The 21,564-nt window shown below is 49.8% G+C and overlaps 1 protein-coding gene across 3 annotated transcripts in view; it reads left to right on the top strand.

Annotated features, from left to right (window-relative positions):
* RGS10 (regulator of G protein signaling 10) overlaps positions 1-21,564 on the top strand; it is a 38,383-nt gene that overhangs the window by 4,682 nt on the left and 12,137 nt on the right. For 2 of the 3 annotated variants that reach the window (XM_032878676.1, XM_032878658.1), the window contains exons 2-4: positions 7,092-7,210; positions 8,406-8,492; positions 19,117-19,260. In XM_032878676.1, the coding sequence (XP_032734567.1) occupies positions 7,092-7,210; positions 8,406-8,492; positions 19,117-19,260 (350 nt within the window). Of the gene's footprint in view, positions 1-945; positions 1,119-7,091; positions 7,211-8,405; positions 8,493-19,116; positions 19,261-21,564 lie in introns of those variants that run through there. The other variant, XM_032878668.1, reaches the window with a different exon arrangement.

Here is a 21,564-nt window from a genome sequence, read left to right on the forward strand (position 1 = left end):
GCGGAGAGGCAGGCAGAGAGAGAGAAAGGAGGAAGCAAGCTCCCCGCAGAGCAGAGAGCCTGACGCGGGGCTCGATCCCGGGATCCTGGGATCATGACCTGAGCTGAAGGCAGAGGCTTTAACCCACTGAGCCACCCAGGCACCCCCTTATTTTCATTTCTTCATGAACTGGTGAAAAAAGCTTCATGCCATCCTGTGGCATTGTGGGCAGACAGCCATCTGGGAACTCCTGGTCTCGTCTTCTCAATTAATTTTTAAGTTCCGTGAGAAAAAGGGCCTTGCCTTTCACTTACTGCGTCTGTCACTGTCCTTCTTGCCTTTGCAGGCTCTGCAGCCCGAGGACTTGGGGCGGAGCCCCACCTCATCCACTTCTTTGCTTTCTCCTTGGAGCACATTACTTAACCTCACCGTGCCTCAGTTTCCACCTCTGTAAAATGGGCCCCTTATGAGCCCAACCTCAGAGGGTCGCTGTGACATGGAGACCAGACCTATAGCAAGTGCTCAGTCCGGAGCTATTTTTACAGCCGTCCTGCTCGCTGTCTCGCCCCCAATCTATCAGAAAACATCCATCAACATAAACGTGAACATGAGCGCCAGACACGGTGGACCCCCGGGGGGACTCAGCTCCTCCTCAAGAAACGCGCAGCCTCTCGGACGCTGGAGGGAGAATGTCACTTACTCGCCCAGCCGTGGGGGCCCCGGGGGGAGTGAGGGCACATTTGTGCGTGAGTGTCAGGCCCCCCGGGGGAGGGGGGCGGCGGCACAGGGCTTCTGGAAAGTGAGGGAAATGAGGACAGGGTCTTCTTTTTCACCCACAGAGTAGGGCTCTTGGGTAATTTTTATTTTTTCTGGGCCTTTGCCTAGAAAGTAGAGATCTAGGGAGGCTACAAATAACAGTCTGGCGTTCTGATTTCCTTCCCTCTGGTAGAAACTGGAAGCCAGTGGCCATCTGTTGTTTAGTCCACTCAAAAGAGGATGTGGAGTCTTGTTTTTCCTCCAGACCCAAGGGTGCTCAGGAGCCCCACAGCCCCCGGCCTGTCTCCCACGAAACGTCTCTGAGAAGGCAGTGGGTTTCTGGGCTTCGTGAGACTCCTCAGGTGGACCCCAGAGCATGGAACGTAAGGAGCGGCCCCCACCCCCCTTTGGCAGATGTCCTCCGCTTAAAGGTGCACCGGTGCCCCGGGAGGCACCGCCCCAGCCCTTGGCTTTCTCTGAGGTCTCTGGCTTCTTATAAAAAAACGCCACGAAGCCTTTCCTGAGTCCAGCCAACCCTCTGTAGCCTGCTCGCCTTCTCTGGTCTTTGATGCTTGCTATTATGATTATTTTAAAAACTTTTCCAATTTTTATTATTATATTCTGCTCGTTGCACTTCACGCAAACCTCCCCACCAAGGGAACTGCATGCTCGAAGGGTGGTCATTCTCCGACCTTAGATTCTGGAGCTAGTAAACACTTAAGTAACGTTTAGATAGAGTGTTTCTGTGACCCACTTTCTCCGGAGCCCTACATAGATCTCTAGTTGTAACCAACTGATTCTCTGCTTCTAAGTTTGGATGACTTAAAAAAAAAAAAAAGTAATATGTTTGATGCGGAATTGTTGATATGAGGTTTTAAAGATTTTATTTATTTGTGAGAGAGAATGAGGGGAGGGGCAGAGGGCGAGGGAGAGAACCTCAAGCAGATTCTGCGCTGAGTGCGGAGCCCAACACGGGGCTCGATCTCACAACCCTGAGATCCTGACTTGAACTGATACCAAGAGTCAGACGCTTAACTGGCTGAGCCACCCAGGTGCCCCTGATGTGAGGTTTTACATAAGGTTCTTGGGGTGTGCACTTTTCCTTGAATGTTTACGGGAGTTTCGGGGTGTGTGTGTGTGTGTGTGTGTGTTGCATCAGACTGCTTTAGAATTGGGAATGAACATTTCTGCCTCTTCCTGGGCTTGAATATTTCATATGTTTTCTTTAATAATGCTAGAAGTTTTGGGGGTACTTAGGATAGGCTCTTTGATGATGTACCCTGATTCTGCTTTGAGGAAGGTGGGTGTTGAGATTTTACTAGGACATTATTTGACTTGGGAAAATGGTCTATGCAGGATCATTAACCTAGACCTTCCTGCAGACTAATAGCAGGAATCCACACTGTAAGCCTTCAGCTCCAATGAGTGTTACAGATGTCTTTTGAGTATGGATTTCCAAGGAATTAATGTCTGGAGAAAGTCTCTGGTAGATATGACATCATAGCATCTATAAATAATGCATTACGAAATATGCTGTAAGCCACCAGCCTCAGCCATCTGTATCTGTGAAATAATGGCTTTTGCTGAAGTCAGAAACCACACAGAACAGCATAAATGTAAATGGAAAGCGTATGTACATTGTGTTTGCATGCTAGATGGTTCTGGCCTGGTCTGGTGTGGGTTTTTGTCTGTGCTGAATTCCCTCTTGGTTTTCTCAGTCTTTTCCCACGGTGCAGTTGTCTTCCTCTTCAAGGCCGTTATGTTCTGGCCTTTGTGAGAGTGGAGATCAGCTGTTATTAAAAACAAAAATGGCAGTAGAACCTTATGATAAAGTGCATGGGCTCTGGAGCCGTGCTTGGAGCGTGGTCTCCGCTCTGTTAACTGGGCGACGCTTACAAGTTCCTGTGCCTCGTCTGTGCTTCCCCATCGGAAGTGGGGATATTAAGCACACCACAGGCTCACTGTGAGGTGTGAATGATCAAACCCACAGAAAAAGCTTGAAGCAGTCCCCAGCATACTACAAACAATGTGTCAGTATCCCTTGTTGTTCCTAGCTAATCATAGATTGCTCTGAGCATAAATCTATTGAAAAACAAGTATTGTGAGGGCTCCTGGGTGGCTCAGTGGGTTAAGCGTCTGCCTTCAGCTCAGGTCATGATCCCAGAGTCCTGGGATCGAGTCCCGCATTGGGCTCCATGCTCAGTGGGGAGACTGTTTCTCCCTCTCCTCCCTGCTTGGCTCTCTCTTGCTATCTCGGTCTCTCTTTTTCAAATAAATATATAAATAATATCTTTTTTAAAAAAAAGAAAAACAAGTATTGTGCCTACAAAAATCTGACCTAAAATGTTTTAAAGACCGCAGGAGGTTAAAAAAATTTTTTTTCATTGCAAAAATATTTTAATAGGTAAACTAAACAACAAGACAAGATAAACAGAGCTGGACAAAATTGAAACAAAAGTCATCAGCAATAGCTCCTTACTAGCTTGAGTGATCTTAAAGCTGCTAGAAAAGTATGTTTGACTTTTTTTCCACCTGTGCCTTCCAAGTTTAACTTCTCGTGTAATCCATCTAAAATGGCAACTTTTGTCAACAAAAAAGCAAAGAATATTATTATACCTTTATGGCTCCAGGTGCCAGGAGTTGGGAAGCTGGGAACTCTTGGCTTTGCTTTATTCTTAAGTTCAAGAAGTAAACCTACTTTTTATAGAGAAAGGTTATTCCTTTTTCTTACAATTGCTGGACTGACTGTAACATTTCAGGTGAACTTGTCTTAGGAGCCTTTACTTACATGCATTGGGAAGTAGGGAAAGTCTCCTGAGGTAATAGAAATGGCCCGCGTTGAGGGATGATCTCTAGGGCAGTGCCAGATGGCGGGGGGTGGGGGGTGCTCTGCTCAGTCTCACTGGTGGTCAGGAGCATAACTTGGAAAAGAGATGCACCGTTAAATGAGTGGAGTTTGCAAATGCGGTTCTATTTAGAGCTATCTACCTATACTGATACCAATCAAGAAAGATTAAGGAAAAAAGGCGTAGGCAAAAGCTCTTACTGAAATTGAAAGGCAGTCAGGAAGTCTTGGAAAAATTCTAACCAATACTCCTGGGAAAAGCAAAAACACACATCAGACAGAGTATGGGTGGATTCCCACAGTAAGGGTGGTGGGGGCAGAAGGTGGACAAAAAGGCAAGAAGGAATTTGTCTTATCCAGGGCACCAGAGCCAGACTCCGGTGGCCATGGTTGTGGAGAGAAGCTGCATCTTGGTGGACTTCCTGAGCCAGCCCTGGAAATTCTGTGCCCTTCTGTAACCGTGTCGGGGCCAATGCAATTCATGACTTTCGATGGCAGGGAGAGGATAGCCCAGTCAAGAACCAAGAGAAAGGGCCATTTATTTGCCAGGTGCTATGTTCTGGAGCAGACCTGGGGTTCTGCGGGGGTGGCCCTGGGTGGGGGGGATGGTCACTTTCACACTGAAGTCCCAATACTGGTTCCATCGAGCTGTTCTTTAGTTGGGTCACCTTGGGTAGGTCATTTTACCCTCTGAACCTCTATTTCTCAGTCTATAAAATACAGGGACTAGACCAGACTAGTGCGTATTGAGTTATAAGAGTTTTCGATCAAGTGAAAGTTGGCACAGAAATTTAATATGCAAAGTAATTTGAGTATAAATTAAGGGTTGGGGGAGGTGGCAGTTATCAAATGGTGGGGTCAGAAAGCTTATCTCCTATTTAACCAAAGGAGCACTCTTTTGGATTTTTAAATGGGAATCCACTGAGTGTATTTATTTGCAAGATAGTGTGGCAGCAAACACTAAGGTGTGGTCTGGTTTATTGTTGAAAAGAATGTCAGGACCTTTAAAACCCTTTCAGACCAAGGTTGGAAACTTACGGGCAGAATAGGTGTTGTGTGACAGCAGGAGAAATTTCTGGCTGCCTAAGACTGCTCCCGGGAGCAGCCCACTTGTGTCTCTGCGTGTATTTACTTCAGAGACGATCTCCTGAGGGAGGGTAGCAAGTTGTGAGGCTGTACTCACGAGCAGGAATAAGTTGGTGAAATGCTTGGCCGAATGAACCCTCTTGCAGAACTTTTTTATAATGGTGATCTCTTGATTCGATTTTTACTTTGTCGGGAAGAAACCCAGTGTTCATTGTGTTTAGAGGCTTGCCGTTCTAGCATTTTCGAAGAGAGCAGGGGAACTAATGTAATATCCACGGACTAAAGATTCACTTTAAAGAAGAATCAGGTCCATTTGTGCCGTGTTTGAGTGAGTTTGCTTCTCCGTGAAAGGAATAGATCGGTCTCGCAAATTCTCTTATGTGCTCTATCACCAGTGCGCACTGAAACACAGTCCCCACTCCCTGGCGGGCTTCTGGCTTCTGCTTTTCAGGCCCAGTCAGCCAGCGAATGTCTACAATCCAGGTGGTTCTCCCAGACGCTGGGGGACAGAGTCTCAGCTGCTGGAGAAATTAACACGTGGATTGGCCCAATAGAACAGGAAAGATCATGGCAGCTGAGTTACTGTGAAGGCCAATGTATCCAGATACAACTTTCTTCCAAAAACGTTTAAAACTGTACGGCGTCCTAGTGGTTTGCAACAATTAATATTCATAGGACTTTTCTCATTTGTCCTTTTCAAATGGTCTGCTTTGCTGATTTTTTAAATTAAAAGCGTATTTTCTCCTACATTCAAACTTTTCTTTATAGAAATAGGCATCTACGGGACGCCTGGGTGGCTCAGTGGGTTAAAGCCTCTGCCTTCAGCTCAGGTCATGATCTCAGGGTCCTGGGATCGAGTCCCACATCAGGCTCTCTGCTCAGTGGGGAACCTGCTTCCCCCCGCACCCTGCCTGCCTCTCTGCCTACTTGTGAGCTCTGTCAAATAAATAAAATCTTAAAAAAAAAAAAAAAGAAAAAAAAAGAAATAGGCATCCACTTCGAATGAGAAAAGGCAATGGAGAGAAGTATTAGCTATAAAAAGAGTTCACTTGATACATTATTATTTTAGGGAAGAGGAGAGAGGAACTAACATTTGTGAGGGTCCTCTGTGAGCTTCTAGATGCCCGATAGGCTTCCCGTTTTAGTATTTTGGATAACCAGCGAGACAGGAAGATTATCTTGCACACAGAATTTTGCCCCTTAACACACAGTCTGAATTGGCCGAATTGGGTTTGGAACCTGGGCCCTTCCGAAGTTACATTCCATGTTTTGTTTTCCCCCCTTGACTCCAGGAAGGGACCAAATTCTGTAAAATGAGGCATGTTTGTGTTGTCACTTCCTCTCAGCAAGTAGTCAAAGTGTGTTAGTTGGAAGTCCCCTGTCCCCTTTCCTATAGCCAAGAGACTTTTCTGCTCTTGAGGAAGAGAAGGCAGCAGGTGTGCAGAGTCATTCATCCATCCCGTCTATACACGCAGGAATGGTGTGATGCTGAACCGTATTGGAGACAAAGGAAAAATCAGTAATACCAATCCTGTTTTTATTCACAATTTTGGTATTTTGTTTGTTAAAGAATTCTTTTTCTTTTTTTAAGATTTTATTTATGTATTTGATGGAGTGAGAGAGCATAACCAGGGGGAAAGGCAGAAGGAGAGGGAGAAGCAGGCTCCCCACTGAGCAAGGAGCCCAACATGGGGCTTGATCCCAGGACCCCAGGATCATGACGTGAGCCAAAGGCAGATGCTTAACCAACCGAGCCACCCAGGCGCCCCACATTATGGAATTCTTTGCATATTTTGATTTTTCAAAATCTTGCATGAAAATACCATTTATCTTGATGCCTGAGTTTTTTAGCAACCCCCTAAAATCATGTACCTGCAGCCAGTGTCTCCCTTTTCCCACCCTTGGCCCAACCCCGGTGCACACTTTTATTTATGTGCCGGGCAATGAGCTACATGTGTTGCGGATACAACGTAAAGATAACACAGAAGCTTTTGGACTAGTGCGTCAGTCACGCAAATCATCACAAGACAGCGCGATAATTACCAGACTGTGCCCAAAGCGTAACGGGGAAGCAGCCGCCATTGTGGCAGGGTTCTTGGGAGGAAGTCCTTGGGAGGCTTGAGGGCTGGCCAGAGGACATGTAGGTGGGGGAAGGATGGATGGAGAGTGGTGGGAAAGGACAAGGCCCCCTTGTCATCGCTCTGAGCCTCAGTTTCCCTCACATGTAAGATGGAGGAAATGGCAGTGCCTCCTTCCTAAGGTTGTCATGGGAACTAGAATGGGTTCCCCGTGTTAAGTGCCTGCCATAGATTCTGGCACGTAACCTGTATTAGCCACAATGGTGATGACAGTGACCATTACTTGCAGATATTTTTACGTGAAAGTATCTTTGGGCCAAATACACAGTCTGAACTTTGCTTTGCAGACATCCACGGCAGCGATGGGAGTCCCAGCAGCAGCCAACAGAACCCCAAGAGCACAGCCAAATGGGCAGCCTCTCTGGAGAATCTGCTCGAAGACCCAGAAGGCGTGAAAAGATTTAGGGTTTGCCTTTTTCATTGTTTACTGGGATCGGTGCAGCCTGTGAAGAAGGGTAGACACCTGTTGGGGGGAACACAGGCTGGTTTTTCCCTCTGTGTGTCCCAACCTGAGAATAAGGACTTCTCACTTGCTATGGCCAAGGGAGAGACTCTCTCCCAGATAGCCTGGGGCCAGAGCGGAGGGGCACGCACAGGCTGTTTCTGGTTTTTCTGTAGTTGGATGGGAGGGAGAGGGGGTGATGGGCAAAGAGGTGCTTTGCTCATTGGCAGAATCCCCAAAGCCTTTCCAGCTCTGTGACCCCTGGGAGGGGGTGGTCTGGGTCTCTGATGTGAAGGTTGGTTCTCCGGGATTCTCGGGATTCATTATGGACCCGGTGAGAAAGGAGGACAACGGCTGGAGAAGTGAAGTTGAACTCCGAGAGGAGGGCTGATGGATGGGGCGTGTCGGCGCTGCCTAGAAAGAACCCCTGGCTGGCAGAAACCCCAGGGGTCAGTTAGAAGAACCACATGTGAATTTCAAGAGGACCCTATATCTGATTGAGTCCCACCGCCTTCTGCCTTTAAGTTTTGGCTCAGGTCAGCGTTAGCCCTGATGCTGTTGGTCCCTGTTGCAGCACTGGGGGAGGGGGTGGTGGGCTGGGCTCCTGACATTCCTGGACATCCAGCCTCTGGGGGCACCATCTAGATCTCAGGGGGGACCCCATTCTGCACCCAGTGGGATGGCAGGCCGTGCTGCTCACCCCTACTTCTGCCCAAAGAAAACACACCTCCAGCTTGACATAGTTTTCATCGTGGCATTTTTAGACATGCTTAATTTGTTTCTTTTCTTTTGTTTAAAAAAAAAATGGGGCTGATTTTAGAGGAATGTACTTTGTTTAAACACTGTCTGGAAGGAACTAATATATCTCCCACTTAAATTTACTCTTTGGTAATTTATTGTCATCTTAGACTTCTGAGTAAATTCTTGTTTCATTTTTAGTCTTCCTGACGATGTCCGAGTCAGTAAATTCAAATGCATATGAAATTCTAGCTTTAACATTAAACATATACTTTGTTTTTCAGGATGGAGTTTTCGAAGGGTGACAGAACCATATTCATTAGTCCCATTTTGCCAAACCGGCCCTTGAAGGAAATTACTTGTTATTTTCTTTCCTTAAAGTAGAACACTGCTTGATATTTTCTCCTCTTTTTATCCATAGGAATTTTTAAAAAAGGAATTCAGTGAAGAAAATGTTTTATTTTGGCTAGCCTGCGAAGATTTTAAGAAAACACAGGATAAGAAGCAGGTATGTCTTCGAGTCTGTAATCAGTTCTTGAGTTCTTCGAGTTCTTGATCATTTTTTTCTCTCTCATTATGAAGTTACAGCTGCCTTTCCAACAGACTTTGAAATTGCCTCAAGAAATCTGAACCATATTGGATTTGGGGAAGACTGAAGCTTTAAATTATGCATTGATCAAATATTAATAATTTTTCAAAGTGTCAAATTTTTTTAAAGATTTTATATATCTATTTTTGAGAGAGAGAGAGAGGGCATATGGGCTGGGGGGAGGGGCAGAGGGAGAAGCAGACTCCTTGCTGAGCAGGGAGCCTGATGCGGGACTTGATTCCAGGACCCTGAGATCACAACCTGAGCCAAAGGCTGACACTTAACTGACTGAGCCACCCAGACACCCCAAAGTGTGTTAATTTTTAAATGGAGCTGTTCCAATGGACAAATAGTTAAAGTAAAAATAACGATTTCTGTCATTTCAAGTTTATCATTGCACATGATTTTTTTCTTCATGAATAAGTTATGAAGATGCTTCCCCAGAGTTTGACATGTCGGCATTTTGTACGGATGTAGTAAAACGATAAACAGATGTGTGGTGATAAAAGTGCAACTCGAATCAGATAGATTGTCAATTATTCAACGTATCTTACAAAACATCCTGTAGTTGGCAGGCGTCCCGCATAGAAAGTTTCTGACTGTTCTCCTGGGTAAATGGGTGCTCTTTGCAGGAGGTAGCCTTTAATTCTGATGTCAGCAGATTTTCCGTCCTTAAAGGTTGGGTGCAAAGGGGAGGTAGAGGAGATTATGGGGAAGAAGGCCTGTGGGTTGGGTGTGTTTATGAGGTCTATGCATGTGTATTTCTAAGAGGCTACCAGCTACATGCCTACAAGGGCCAGTGAGTAAACACGAATCCGTGAAGCTTTTGGTGTGAGGCTATAAGGAATGGTGGGTACTGGGGCCATTGTGGATAGCCGCCCCACCTCCAGGAGCTGTGGCTGATTCTGTAGCTGACTTTGGCAGTGAACACTTTGGGGCCTGTGGCTGTCTGGGCTTTCTGTGCTTTGAGTTCTGCCCACTTAGGTCTTCACTTGCCCACCCTTGCCCCACAGAACCCTAAGGGGCTGGACTCTTCCTAAGGCATCTTCAGCCCAGTGCTGCCTGGTTATCCAGAGAAGCTGGATGTTTGGATTCTTAGGAAACAATTAGATTTTATAAATGTTGGAACTAATTTGTAGAAAATGTAAAACCTTGCCTGCCAAACAAAACATATCCATGGGCAGATGTAGCTCATGGCCTGCCAGCTTTTGAGCCTCTATCTCCAAACCTGGACTCTGCGAAGCCAGTGGCCGTGACATGTTTGTAGACAACAGCTTCGAAAATGTTCATCATTGATTTGTTCAGAGTCTTTTCCTGACTCAGACACACTTCCCCCAAGATGGAGCAGGGAAACTTCCTTCTACCGCCTTCCTCTCTGTGGGGGCAAGGATGGATGCTAAGATAGATTCCTTTTAGCTCAAATTTCCTAGGTCAGCCTAGAAAGGCTTCCCAGGGAAGACCCTTGGTATTTGATTCCTTCAGGCTTCTTCTCGTCCCTGGATGGACTTTGTTTGAGCCTCCTGGGCAGTGAATGGCCTCTAGGGTAAAGCGAGTGGGTGGGTCTGCCAGTTCTGGAAAGCTGGGATCCTGCCCTATAGACAGGAGTGCTCATTGTTTTCCTTTGGCCCCAGCACTCAGGGCAGGGTTCAGGGGCCACTGTCTGGAAATGCTGGACTGTGCAATTTGATTTGTCCAGCCTCGGGCTAAAACCTTAGGTGAAAGCCAAGCAGGCAAACAGATATCTGTTCTTCTGCTATATTCTTTGTGTGTCAAGGGTGAGAGGGACCTATGGGTCGGTGTCTCTCCCTCCACCACTCGGCCACCATGGAAGCTGAGGCCCCCACAGCTGAGCTGGGACTTGGACCAGCATTCCGAGGTCACCTGGGTGCTCTCCCTGCACACCAGGCTCGTGTGTTCTCGGGTTCAGCAGAGTCCACCAGATCTCTGTGGAGGGCCTGCTCAGGGCCACTCGTTACACACTTGTAACGAGTGTGGGAGACACGCGGGGACAAGACATATGAGCTTCTTTAAGGAACGGGCATCGAGAAGGAAAGCAGCTTGTTAATCAAGCTTTTGCAAGTGTGCTGAGCAGAGAAATGGAAAGTGGGGGTTCTGTGGGAGCCCAGGCGGGGGTCGGTGGGGAAGCAGACACCTGAAGGGGAGTTTGGGGTGGAGACAGCATGGGGAGAGGACAGCCTGGAGAGAAGAGCCAGAGGAAGGCCAGGTGGTGGGAGAGTGGCGCTTGAGGCACAGGCTGGCTCTGTTGGGCTTGAGGCTGGGAGGGAGGTGAGGTCAGACCCAGAGAACCTGAGTCCAGGTGAACACTGCAAGGCTACAGGGCTGGGTTATACTGGCCCATCCTCATCCCACAGACAGTGTTTCCAGAATCTGAGAACCCCTCGCTGTACCCCCACCCCTGATACCCAGCATATGACCCCGTGAAGGTTCGTGTCTTGAAGCCTAGAATGTGAAGTGAGGGCCTCACCCCCCAGGCGCCTGAGAAGACAGCAGTGCTGGGAAGGAAGCAAGCCTCCGTGGGGCCTGTGGGGCCATGATCTCGGTCTGGGTTATCGTGCTCAGCCTCATGACCGCCCCCATCCTTCCAGAGGTATGGGCTGCGGTTTGGGAGAACACGAAACAGCTTTGCCTATGCTGCCTGGCTTGGTGATGTCGGGGCCAGAGCACAGACCCAGGGCTCAGACTGCAGAGTCTGTGTGTTCTCTGGTGGGTCTGGCTATAGGGGAAGTAAAACCAGGAGTAAGGTCTGAAACACTAATTTTAAAAAGTGGAGGAGGACAGAGGCAGGAGGAGAAGTGAGTCCAACCGAGTTTCACAATAAGATGCACCTCGTCTGGGGAGTCTGTTGGGGGTGGGCCTCTACAGTGAACGGAGGCAGTGGTGGGATTGGTGTGAACCTCATGTTGCCTGCATTACTTTATTTCTTATTTTTTGAAAAAAGATTTGTTTTAGAGAGAGAGCACGAGTGGGGGGGGGGCAGAGGGAGAAGGAGAGAGAGACTCTCAAGCAGACCCCGTGCTGAGCATGGAGCCTGACGTGGGGCTCCATCCCGCAACCCCGAGATCACCACCAAGAGTCGGACACTTAACCGACTGAGCCACCCAGGTGCCCATTCGTTATTTCAAAGAGGCCCTGTGCTGGCTTGTTTTTTCATTCTTTTACTAGGATTATCCTGCTGCATCTCTCCAGAGTCCTTACCAATTTATCTGACCTCTTCTGGGTAGAGTTTCTTTATTTCCTCTCTGTACTGTCTTGTCTTCCCTCTACCACGCAGGCTCTGGGAGTCTGAGATCTTGGTCTTCTCCCCACTGTATCCAAGTGCCTAGAGCACCCTGATGTCATTTACTTCCTGTTCTCCCCACTCAGGTCAGCAGACACCTGAGGACCCACTGGGGTGGGTCCTGGCCCCCTTCCCTCCTGCCACGGTGATGGCCCTAGGGACAGACATGTTTCTCAGAAGCTCCAAACAGTGGACCCACGCTGTGCCCCTGCTGCCTGCCCTAGCCTATGCTTTGCCAAGGGAGGGAGAAGGTCTTGACAGGGATCTGGCTTTCAGGAAGTTGGGGAGGGTGACGCCCCGCATCCCCGCCCTCCTTGGGGCTCCTGCGGTGGTTGTACCTTTCAGGGGGTTCATACCCAGCAGGCAGCTTTCAAAGCACTTCTCTCCGTTCCCAGTTTCTTTATGGCTTGAAATTTTTCTGTAAAGTGCCTTCCCCCATGAATTAGAACGAGAGATGGATCTATCTTCTCAAACCGAGTGGTGTTTATGAGTGATAAAACCTCAGGACAAGCTCCAACAAGGTTTTGGGTATCCCTGATTCATTCATTCATTCATTCATTCATTCATTCAGCTGCATGGCATACTGGGCTTGTTCACTCTGTGACAGGGTGGAGAGGGACATGGCAGTTTGTATAGATTTATAAAAACCAAGCCAGGAATGGGGTTGGGGAAGTGGTGGGGCAGTGCAGGTTTCTTCCTTCCTTCCTTTCTTTTTTTTTTTTTTTTTTTTTTTTAAGATTTTATTTATTTATTTATTTGACAGACAGAGATCACAAGTAGGCAGAGAGGCAGGCAGAGAGAGAGAGGGAGAAGCAGGCTCCCTGCTGAGCAGAGAGCCCAATGCAGGGCTCAATCCCAGGACCCTGGGATCATGACCTGAGCCGAAGGCAGAGGCTTTAACCCACTGAGCCACCCTGGCTCCCTTCCTTTCTTTCTTTCTTAAAGATTTATTTATTTGAGACAGAAAGGGAGAGAGCATGCGGGTGTAGGGGGAGGGGCAGAGGGAGAAGATCTCAAGCACACTCCGAGCTGAGTGGGGAACTTGACATGGGGCTCTGTCCCATGACCCTGAGATCATGACCAAGAGCTAGACGCATAGCCAGCTAAGCCACCCTGGTGCCCCACAGTGCCGCTTTCTAATCATCATACCTTCGAGAGGGACTTGCACTGGCATTTAAATAGAATGGTACCTTGCCTTTTTATAGTGTTTTAGAATTAACAGAGTTATAGGGGGAGCGGTCTATGGTATTTATGATTTTTATTATGTATTATTTAACACTACAACCTGATTCAGGATTTAAAGTGTTTGAGGTTCTTATTTAACGTACCAAAGGGCACACCTTGGTGGCTCAGTGGGTTAAACCTCTGCCTTCGGCTCAGGTCACGATCCCAGGGTCCTGGCGTGGAGCCCCCCCCATCAGGCTTCCTGCGCTGGGGGGCATCTGCTACTCCCTCTGCCCCGCCCCCTCAACTTGTGCTCTCTCTCTCTCTCTCTCTCTCTCTCTCAAATAAATAAAATCTTTTTTAAAAGAAGTACTAAAGCAGAGGTTTTCCTAAAAGGCTAAAACACCATCTTCTTTATTTAAAAAAAAGTATTCAAACATCCCCAAGTGACCCACGCTTCTTCGGGAGTGAGGTGGGCTGGTTCCCTTCCCCCCGCAGCACCCTCCAGATTTCACTCGCCCCCTGGTTTGTGCTGCGCCTCTCGGCCTGGGTCTGGCTGGGTCCGGGTTGGCCCGCGCGGGGCTCCGCTGCCCCCGGCGGGGTCCGCACCCAGCCCTGGCCGGCCCCGCGCCCCCTTCGCCGCTCTAGGTGTTATCTCCCGGCTTCCTCTCGCTGTACCGGAGCCCGCACTTACCAGCCGCCTTGTCACTGTTTTCTCACGAAGGAGCCTCTTTTCTCTCTTGTTTGCGGCTGAGCCAAAGAGGATGCCGCCGTGAGGCTTTCTCTTCTCGGACCCTCTTGTGCTTTTCTTATTCTTCCAACCTCCAGCGGCCTCTGCAACGCCTCCCCACACGGTGTCGCGTGGGCTCAGGCCTCTCCGTTCGCCTGTGCAGCTGGGGCTCCCCCGGGGACCTGCCTGGGGCGCTCTGACCGCAGTTGCCACCGGGGCGTCCGCAGGCCTTCCTCGGTCCCCACAGGCCTTCCCTCGGCCCCTCGCCTGCTTCAGGGACCCAGGACATCCCCCGTCCCAAGTCGCTCCCTCGTGCTGGGGCAGCGCGGCCAGGAGTAGCCTCCTGAGGAAGAGGACGTGGCCCGTGGACATTTAAAGATCTGGTTGAGTGAAAATGTTATTTTTTCCCTACTCTCCCACTTTACTGATACTGTGATGGAACGGAATTGAATTCTAGGTTGACACTGCCTTAGACCTTTGAACCCACTGCCCCATTGTCTTCCATTTGTGTTAAGAATTAGTATTTTATATGTAAACTCTGTTTCATTTGCTCTTTTCCTCTGGAAGAGCGTATGCTCTTCTTTTCATCACAAATATTCTACAGCTGTAGAGGGAGAAGCTCTGGGGGTTGGGGTTCATCCCCTGTGTGGGCGTTTTGTGGAGCCTTCTAATCTGGAAATGTAGAGTTCTGGGCAATGTTAGGGTGTTAGGATTGTCATGACTTTTGGTCACTCCTTTCCGTCTGTTTTCTCTGGCCACTTTCCCAGGGACGGCTCTGCTCTCCCGGGTGGAGCGAGACCTTCACTTTTACCTTGTTTCCCTCTTACTTTTTTCATCTCTTTAGCTTTTGGTTCCTACTTCTCCTTTGGAGATTTCAACTTTATTTCCACATCCTTCTGTGGAATTTTTTTTCTGCTTTTGTTTTCTCTAGACTGGGGCCCCGTCGTCTCTCTGCGGTGGCCGCAAACCTGATACGTGTACAAACCACACGGACGTCCAGCGTGCGGGGCTGGGAGGATTTTGCAGGGGGGTCCGGTCCGTGGTAGGGTTCCGCTTAACCATTTGCTGTCTCATCCTTGCCCTCCTCGTGCCTCTGTTTGGCAGCTTCCCTGAGTCGGTTTCTTTAGTGGAGAAAACTCTAGTCTCCCATGGAGAAGGGAGGGGGATAACTGCTCTGGGTTGGGGGGCATCGGGGCTCTGGGGAGGTCTCGTGGCTTCTTTCTGTGGCCCTCCTCGTCCCTTCCGTCTGGGGCACCTGACACCCCCGAGTTCCTGCTGTTTGCAGACGCTCCCGTTGTCACGCCCTCCCCACCCCTGCAGGTGCACCTTTGTTGTCTCTGCTCTTGGCAGAGCCATCCGCCGTCCCTCCAACTGCTTTCCATTTCCTGAGCCAGTTCTCAGAACTATTCTTGCATCGACTACTTGATATTTTCTTTGCCTCCTTCTTTTTCTGAAGCTGATATGAGTAAAGGTAGAGGCTCGATCCTTAAACTTTCTCCTGTGTCCTTTCTTGCAGTCCATTTCCGGCTGAGGGGCAGGAGTGGACGGGGACCGGCTGTGCAGGCGTGTGCGGGAGGCCGGGTAAACCTGGTGCACAGATCTCGGTGACAGGCACAGTTTTGGGGTGAGACCGGTGTTGGGGACCGTGCCTTCCAGCTTCCTGGAGTAGAGACGGCACTGGCCAGGAGGAGCCACTTTGCTTTTTGGTGTTAAGTTGGAGGTGTCTGTGGGACATCCAAGCCCACATTTCTAGAAATCTCCATGGTTAGTAGCTTGGGGAGAGAGGGTTGGGCTGAAATCTTGGGAGAGCCCATGGTTAGGAAAGCATCCTCACTAGGACAGAGGACTGGGAACCCCAGAATTCATGGGGGAACAGAGAGAGAGGAACCTACAGAGGAGACAGAAACGGGAAGGTGTTAGAGGATGCTGAGAGGGCAGGCAGGGGCCAGAGAGCAGACCAGAAGAAGGTCTGAGGGACTGAGGCACCAGCACACATCTGGGAGCTGCTGGGAGGCTGAGCTGGCGGTGGCGGTGGGGGGCAGGGGGTGTGTGGAAGCCAGACTGAGGAGGCCAAGGAGGGGGGCACGGAGATGATGGAGATGGAAAGTACACACTTTTCCTTTGAGATGTGTCAGGAAGAAGTCAGGGGGTGGGGAGGTCATTAGCTATAAGGGCACGTGGAGTGGAAGAAGGTTTTCTTTTCCCCATGGAAAAAGCTTCAGTGCCCTTAATGGATGGGGGAGAGGAGCGAGGGCAGTCAAAACAACGCTCTTCTGAGCTCTGGAATGCTGATGCTTCTGTTGTCCTGAGTTGATTGCTGTGTCTAGGGCCGATACTCAAGCGGATTTACTTCTCAACATGCATCTGCTGAGGGAGCAGCGTTTGAGTGCTGACTTCTGCCTGAGTCTTGTTAGGGCTGACGCATCACCAGGCAGGAAGGAAAGCCCCAGATTCAAGCAGTGTCTGGGAGAAGCTCATCTGGGGGCAAACACTCCCACAGACGGGCCTCACGTTGATGCCAGGAGTCATCACCTGCTCCCGGGGGCGGGGATCCTTTTCCAGCACCTTCTGGTCGGGCAGGGTCGGACGCTGGGCCTGTCTGCTCTCCATGGAGCAGGTGCCCTGCTGGAGGCTGGCAGGGCTGGGGAAGGGAAGCCATCCTTCCAGCTCATACCTGGAACCGTAGCCCTGGGCCGCTCCACCACTTTCTGTTCCCGTCCCGTCGGGAGCTAGAATAGGGTTAACAAAGCTATGGAAACTCTACCAAAATAACTCAAGAGACCCGGTTCTTCTTTTTTGTTAAGAGTTCTCGGCATGGGCATCAGGCCTTCCCGTGACTGGCTTGTGGTCTGCAGTCTAAGGGTTTCCAGTCTAAGGGTTTCCCTTTTCAGTCACGCTTCCTATCCCAGCCCAGATAAGCTCTGGGGCTGAAGCCAGGGGTGGGGGAAGCCATGGACCAGGTTGGCCCCAGACTGTGTGCCTCGGGGACCCCACAGTCTTTCCAGACAGACTCAGGAGGGGTGGCTGGAGACCTCAGGGTAGATGAGGCTTAGCACCCCAGAGGCTAGCATACCTTCAGGCCCCCAACCTGCTTCCTTTCCTCCTGCCCTGCCCCCCACCTCCAAGCCTCAAGCTACTCATTACACTTCTCCTTTGCAGAACCACCCAAGATAGCCTGGATTCATCTGGAAAACATGTGTGTCTGTGTGTCTGTATGAATGTTCAAGGGGGGAAGGGAGCCCCAGAGTGATTTCTATTTCCAGAGCTCTGCATGGAGTTTGCTGATCAGACTAGCTGAAATTGTATTTTCATCAAGTATTGTTAAGACAGGAAGTGGTTTCCAAAACTGCTCCTCGCGGACAGAAGGGGTGGTGGGAGTGAGGCTCATGACTTCATGGAGCGGTGGTGGGCCTTGGAAAGGCAAGAAGCTCCAGAGTGCTTGGATCTCTGCGATGGCCTCAAGACTTGTCCCTTGGAGAAGCTCCGAGAGGCTCCTGTGTTGTTGAGTTGGACATCAATTAATGGTTCTTGGCAATAGTTGATCCAGAAATGACACTGTGGCCTGAGACGTTGACCCTCTTCTGGGGGGTAGGACCGTCATGGCGTCTTTTATCAACTAGTCCCCGGAACCAAAATCAGTTAAACTCCCCTCCTTTCAAGGCTCCTTTGGAGTCTTCCGGTGGTTTCTAGAAGTCTGAATGTTTCCAGAGCTTGGGCTTCCCTGAGCCGAGCTCGGCAGCCTGTGAGGGGTCCCAGGTGGGCTCTCTGAAGACAATGGCACTTTTCTGGGCCTCAGGAAGCCTCCCTGCCCCCGCCCCCAACCGGTCATGGCTCTGTGGCTGCAGGTCAGAAGCATTTGTTTCCCGACTCGGTGTGGGGCGAGGTACTGGGTAAGTCTGTGATGTTCAGAGAACCGACCCCCATCTTCGTCGCCAGTGAGGTGCCTCCTTTCTCTAGGAGAAAACAGAACCCTCTGGGGGTGCCCTGGAGGGCCAGGCGGCCTTCCGCAGCTGCTGCAAGCAGGCGTGCTGTTTTTAAGACAGAGCACTTACGCTAAGTGTTTCTGCTCCAGGTTTTTGCAGCAACCTGAGTGCACGTGGGCATATCTTTCCCAGCTGTGCTTAGAAGCATTTTAAGGGCCTGTCTCCACTTAGGACTGATGCTTTCCAGCAGGACTGCACTCGGGACTCAGGGCAGCAGCAAGCCTTCTCCCCTTTGCTTAGACTCATATCCCGGCACCAAAATATTCCCTGTCCTGGAATGTGGACCGACTGGACCCCTGGAGGGGGTGATGTATCTCACGGGCGTGGAACAGGGACGGGGTGGGGGTGGGTAGTCAAGACTGGAATAAGCCACATCACCTTTCCTCTGTGTCCTCATCAGGGAAGTGGCGTCACCAGGAAATGGCCCTTTGCTGGATGCTCAGGGGATTAGGGAAATGGGGTCATGGCTGTAAAGGGCATAGTAGGTTCTCGAAGACTGGTTGGCATACTGTGCATGGTTTAACTTGATTTTTTTATGTTTATTTCTATGTTTAATTTTAATTTTACTTTTTTAGAGGGGGGAGGGGCAGAGGGAGAGAGAATCTTAAGACTCCACACCCAAGGTAGAGCCCAACATGGGTCTCCACCTCCTGAGCCTGAGATCATGACCTGAGCTGAAATTGGGATTTGGACCCTTAACTGACCACACCACCCAGGTGCCCCAAACTTGACTTTTTTTAATTGCACATAGCACAAATCTTACCACTTAACCATTTTTTTAGGGCTCTCAGTTTTACCGTTTTAAATCATTTTAAAGTACACAGTTCAGCAGCATAAGGTACCTTCACACAACCCAGTTCCAGAAATCTTTTACTACCCTGCAGAGAAACCCCTTACCCATTTGTAGTCACTCCTCCTTGCCCCTCCCCCAACCCGGGGCTACCCCTCAGCTTTCTGTCTCTGTGGATCTGCCTCTTCTGGATATTTCATGGGAATAGAGCCATGCAGTGTGGGGCCTTTAGGGCCTGGCTTCTTTCTCCTTCATTTGGGGACTTCCTAGGATGGTCCTGAATGGTGCAGACTACCATCCACTCTGGGCCGGGATGCTTTCTGTCTTCATTTCCGAATGGATAGTGTCAAAGTTTCCTGACAGGACAAGTGGCTTCAGATGTGTGGCAGGGATGGGGGCAGGGGCTGGGCCCAGGACGAGCCCTCCCACACAGTGCTTAGTCCTGGGACCGCAGCCAGAGCCCCAAAGGGCTATGGGGCTGCTTTTCCTGCAGCTTCTGGGTCTGGCTGGTGTAGAGAACTGGGCTCAGGCAGGAAGGGCTGGGCTCCCAGATAACAGGCTCCCCGTGTCTCCTCCAGATGCAGGAAAAGGCAAAAGAGATCTACATGACCTTTCTGTCCAGTAAGGCCTCGTCACAAGTCAATGTCGAGGGGCAATCCCGGCTCAATGAGAAGATACTAGAAGAACCACACCCATTGATGTTCCAGAAACTCCAGGACCAGGTAATCTGACTGCCTCCCTGCCCCCGGATGTGACACTTATTCCCAGGCTGGAAGAATGTTAGGTTCCCCAGAAGCTATCTCTCTGGCTGGGCAAGTTGAGGCGCACTGAAGGGCCATGGTTGGTGAACGAGAGGGGACTGGAATGCCAGGCTTGGGATTTGACCCGTAGGAGGCTCCCTCAGGCCTGCCTACTTTTGGTCTACACACAGTTTGAACCAGCAGGGTTATCTTTCTTCTCAACCCAGATTAGAAGGGAGGCTGGAGCTATTCGAGGGACCCATACTGAGGAAGCAATATGTAGCTGCTGAAGGTAGGAACAGAGAAAAATCTAGAAAGTAAGCACAAGGACTCACAGTGGTAGACACCCTGGGGCTGTTTTTGTGCCAATATCTAAGCATGGCCACCCACTTCTGGGGGCCTTAGGCAGTGAGTGAGTTCACAGTGAGGCTCCTGAGTTTTAAGGAAAAGGTTAATGTTGGGTACTCTATTCCACTTAAAGCAGGACAAGTTGAGTTTAAGAAATGGACCTCTAAGGGGTACATTAGTTTTCTGGCAAGCTTTTTTATGAGCTATGCCAGTGGTAATAGGAAAAGGGGCGAAACTGCACTCCAGAGATTTTAGACATGAATTTGCAGATGTGACTCTTCAGAGTGTGCTTACGAAATATTACCTATACACTTGTCGACGAGGGAACACGGACCAATATCAAACTTCTGCTGGCGCCTTCTGGGGCGAGGGAGCAAAGGCCTTCCTTGACTCCCAGGTGGAAATTAGCTTTTAGCTTCATTCAGCAGCCCTCCAAGGTGAGCAAGCCCAGACCCCTCTGGAGGGCTTGATCAGACAGACGCTGGGCCTCACCCCCAGAGTTAACCTGCCAGTGTGATGGTTCCCAGGTGGCCTGAGACTTTGCCTTCCTAACAAGTTCCCAGGTGACGTTGCTGCTTCAGGTCCTGGCACCACACTCTGGGAACTGGTACAGTGCCTCGGTTGGCCTTTTTTGGATCGTCTGGAGTAGAGAGCCCAGAGCCTGTGCCAGCATCCACAACATCCATCTTTGCTCAGCCTCAGGTTAGGAAACAAGTATATTGGTAGCAAATACAAAGGTAAAAAGTGGTTTGAGAATGTTTTCAAGTTGACATGGTGGCAACGGGGCACGCAGTGCAAACTCCGTGTGAATTGAATCCTGAACCAAGTTTAGGTGTTGAAGGAATTCCAGTGGGTGTGGGTGACTTGGTGAGGGCTTCCTGGAGGTGGTGGTTTTGAGCCAATGGGAAGGACGCCATGGACATGGATTTGTGGCTGGAAAGGAAGTAGAATGTATGGTGAAAAGGCACTTCTTGTGTCCATAGCTGCATGAGAATCTCTGCCCCCACCTGGACCGCTGAGTATTTTCTTTTTCTTCTAAAGATTTATTCATTTATTTGAGAGAGAGAGAGAGAGATCGAGCTGGGGGGAAAAGGCAGAGGGAGAAGGAGAAGCAGATTCCCTGCCAAGTGTGGAGCCCCACACAGGGCTCGAACTCATGACCCATGAGGTCATGACCTGAGCCGAACCAATGAGTCAGATGCCCAACCAACTGAGCCACCGAGGTGCCTGATGGACCTCAGAGTCTTTTCAAGCTTCCCAGGGAGCTTGAAAGTACAGGCAGGGTTGAGAACCTGGACTGAACTCCCTCTGTCCTGGATATTTTCACTAAGAGCAGTGTTTACTGTTCAGGGGTACCTTCAGCGTCTCATGTCTACTTGGCTTGTCCCATCTCATTAATCTTCTGCATGCATTATTAGTACTCCCATTTTGGTGATGCAAAAAGCAACGTTCAAGGAGACTCAGTGGTTTGTTAGTACAGAGTTACACAGGTAGCAGGAGGTGCTAGAGGCCAGATGTGTTCTCGTCTACCTGCCTTCAAAGACCACACACTCTCTGCCATGCCCACAGCCTGGATACGTGGGGGTCCCTCATGGCACTTCAAAGCAGCTGGAGCAGAGGGACTGGAAAGGCCAGGTGAATACCGCCCACCCCATCTTCCAGGGCTGCAGAAGCCAAGGTAGTAGGGAGGAATGCTGTAGGTTGACGTCACTCCACTCACTGGGACCTCGTGCTCCCAAGGACCCAGATGTCCTGCAGTTAGGCCTGAGGCACGTCTCAAGGTGGAGCTGGACCCCTGTGACCCGCCACACTCCACTTGCTATAGACGCTGGGAGTTTTTGCTGGGACGGAAAGGAGGAAACACAAAGGACAGAGGCCGATCTTTTTTTAAATGACAAAGAAAAAAATATTTTTAAAAGATTTTATTTATTCATTCGA

Source organism: Lontra canadensis, unplaced genomic scaffold (genome assembly GCF_010015895.1).
Source record: "Lontra canadensis isolate GAN:19392208 unplaced genomic scaffold, GSC_riverotter_1.0 scaffold3, whole genome shotgun sequence".
Lineage (NCBI taxonomy): Eukaryota > Metazoa > Chordata > Mammalia > Carnivora > Mustelidae > Lontra > Lontra canadensis.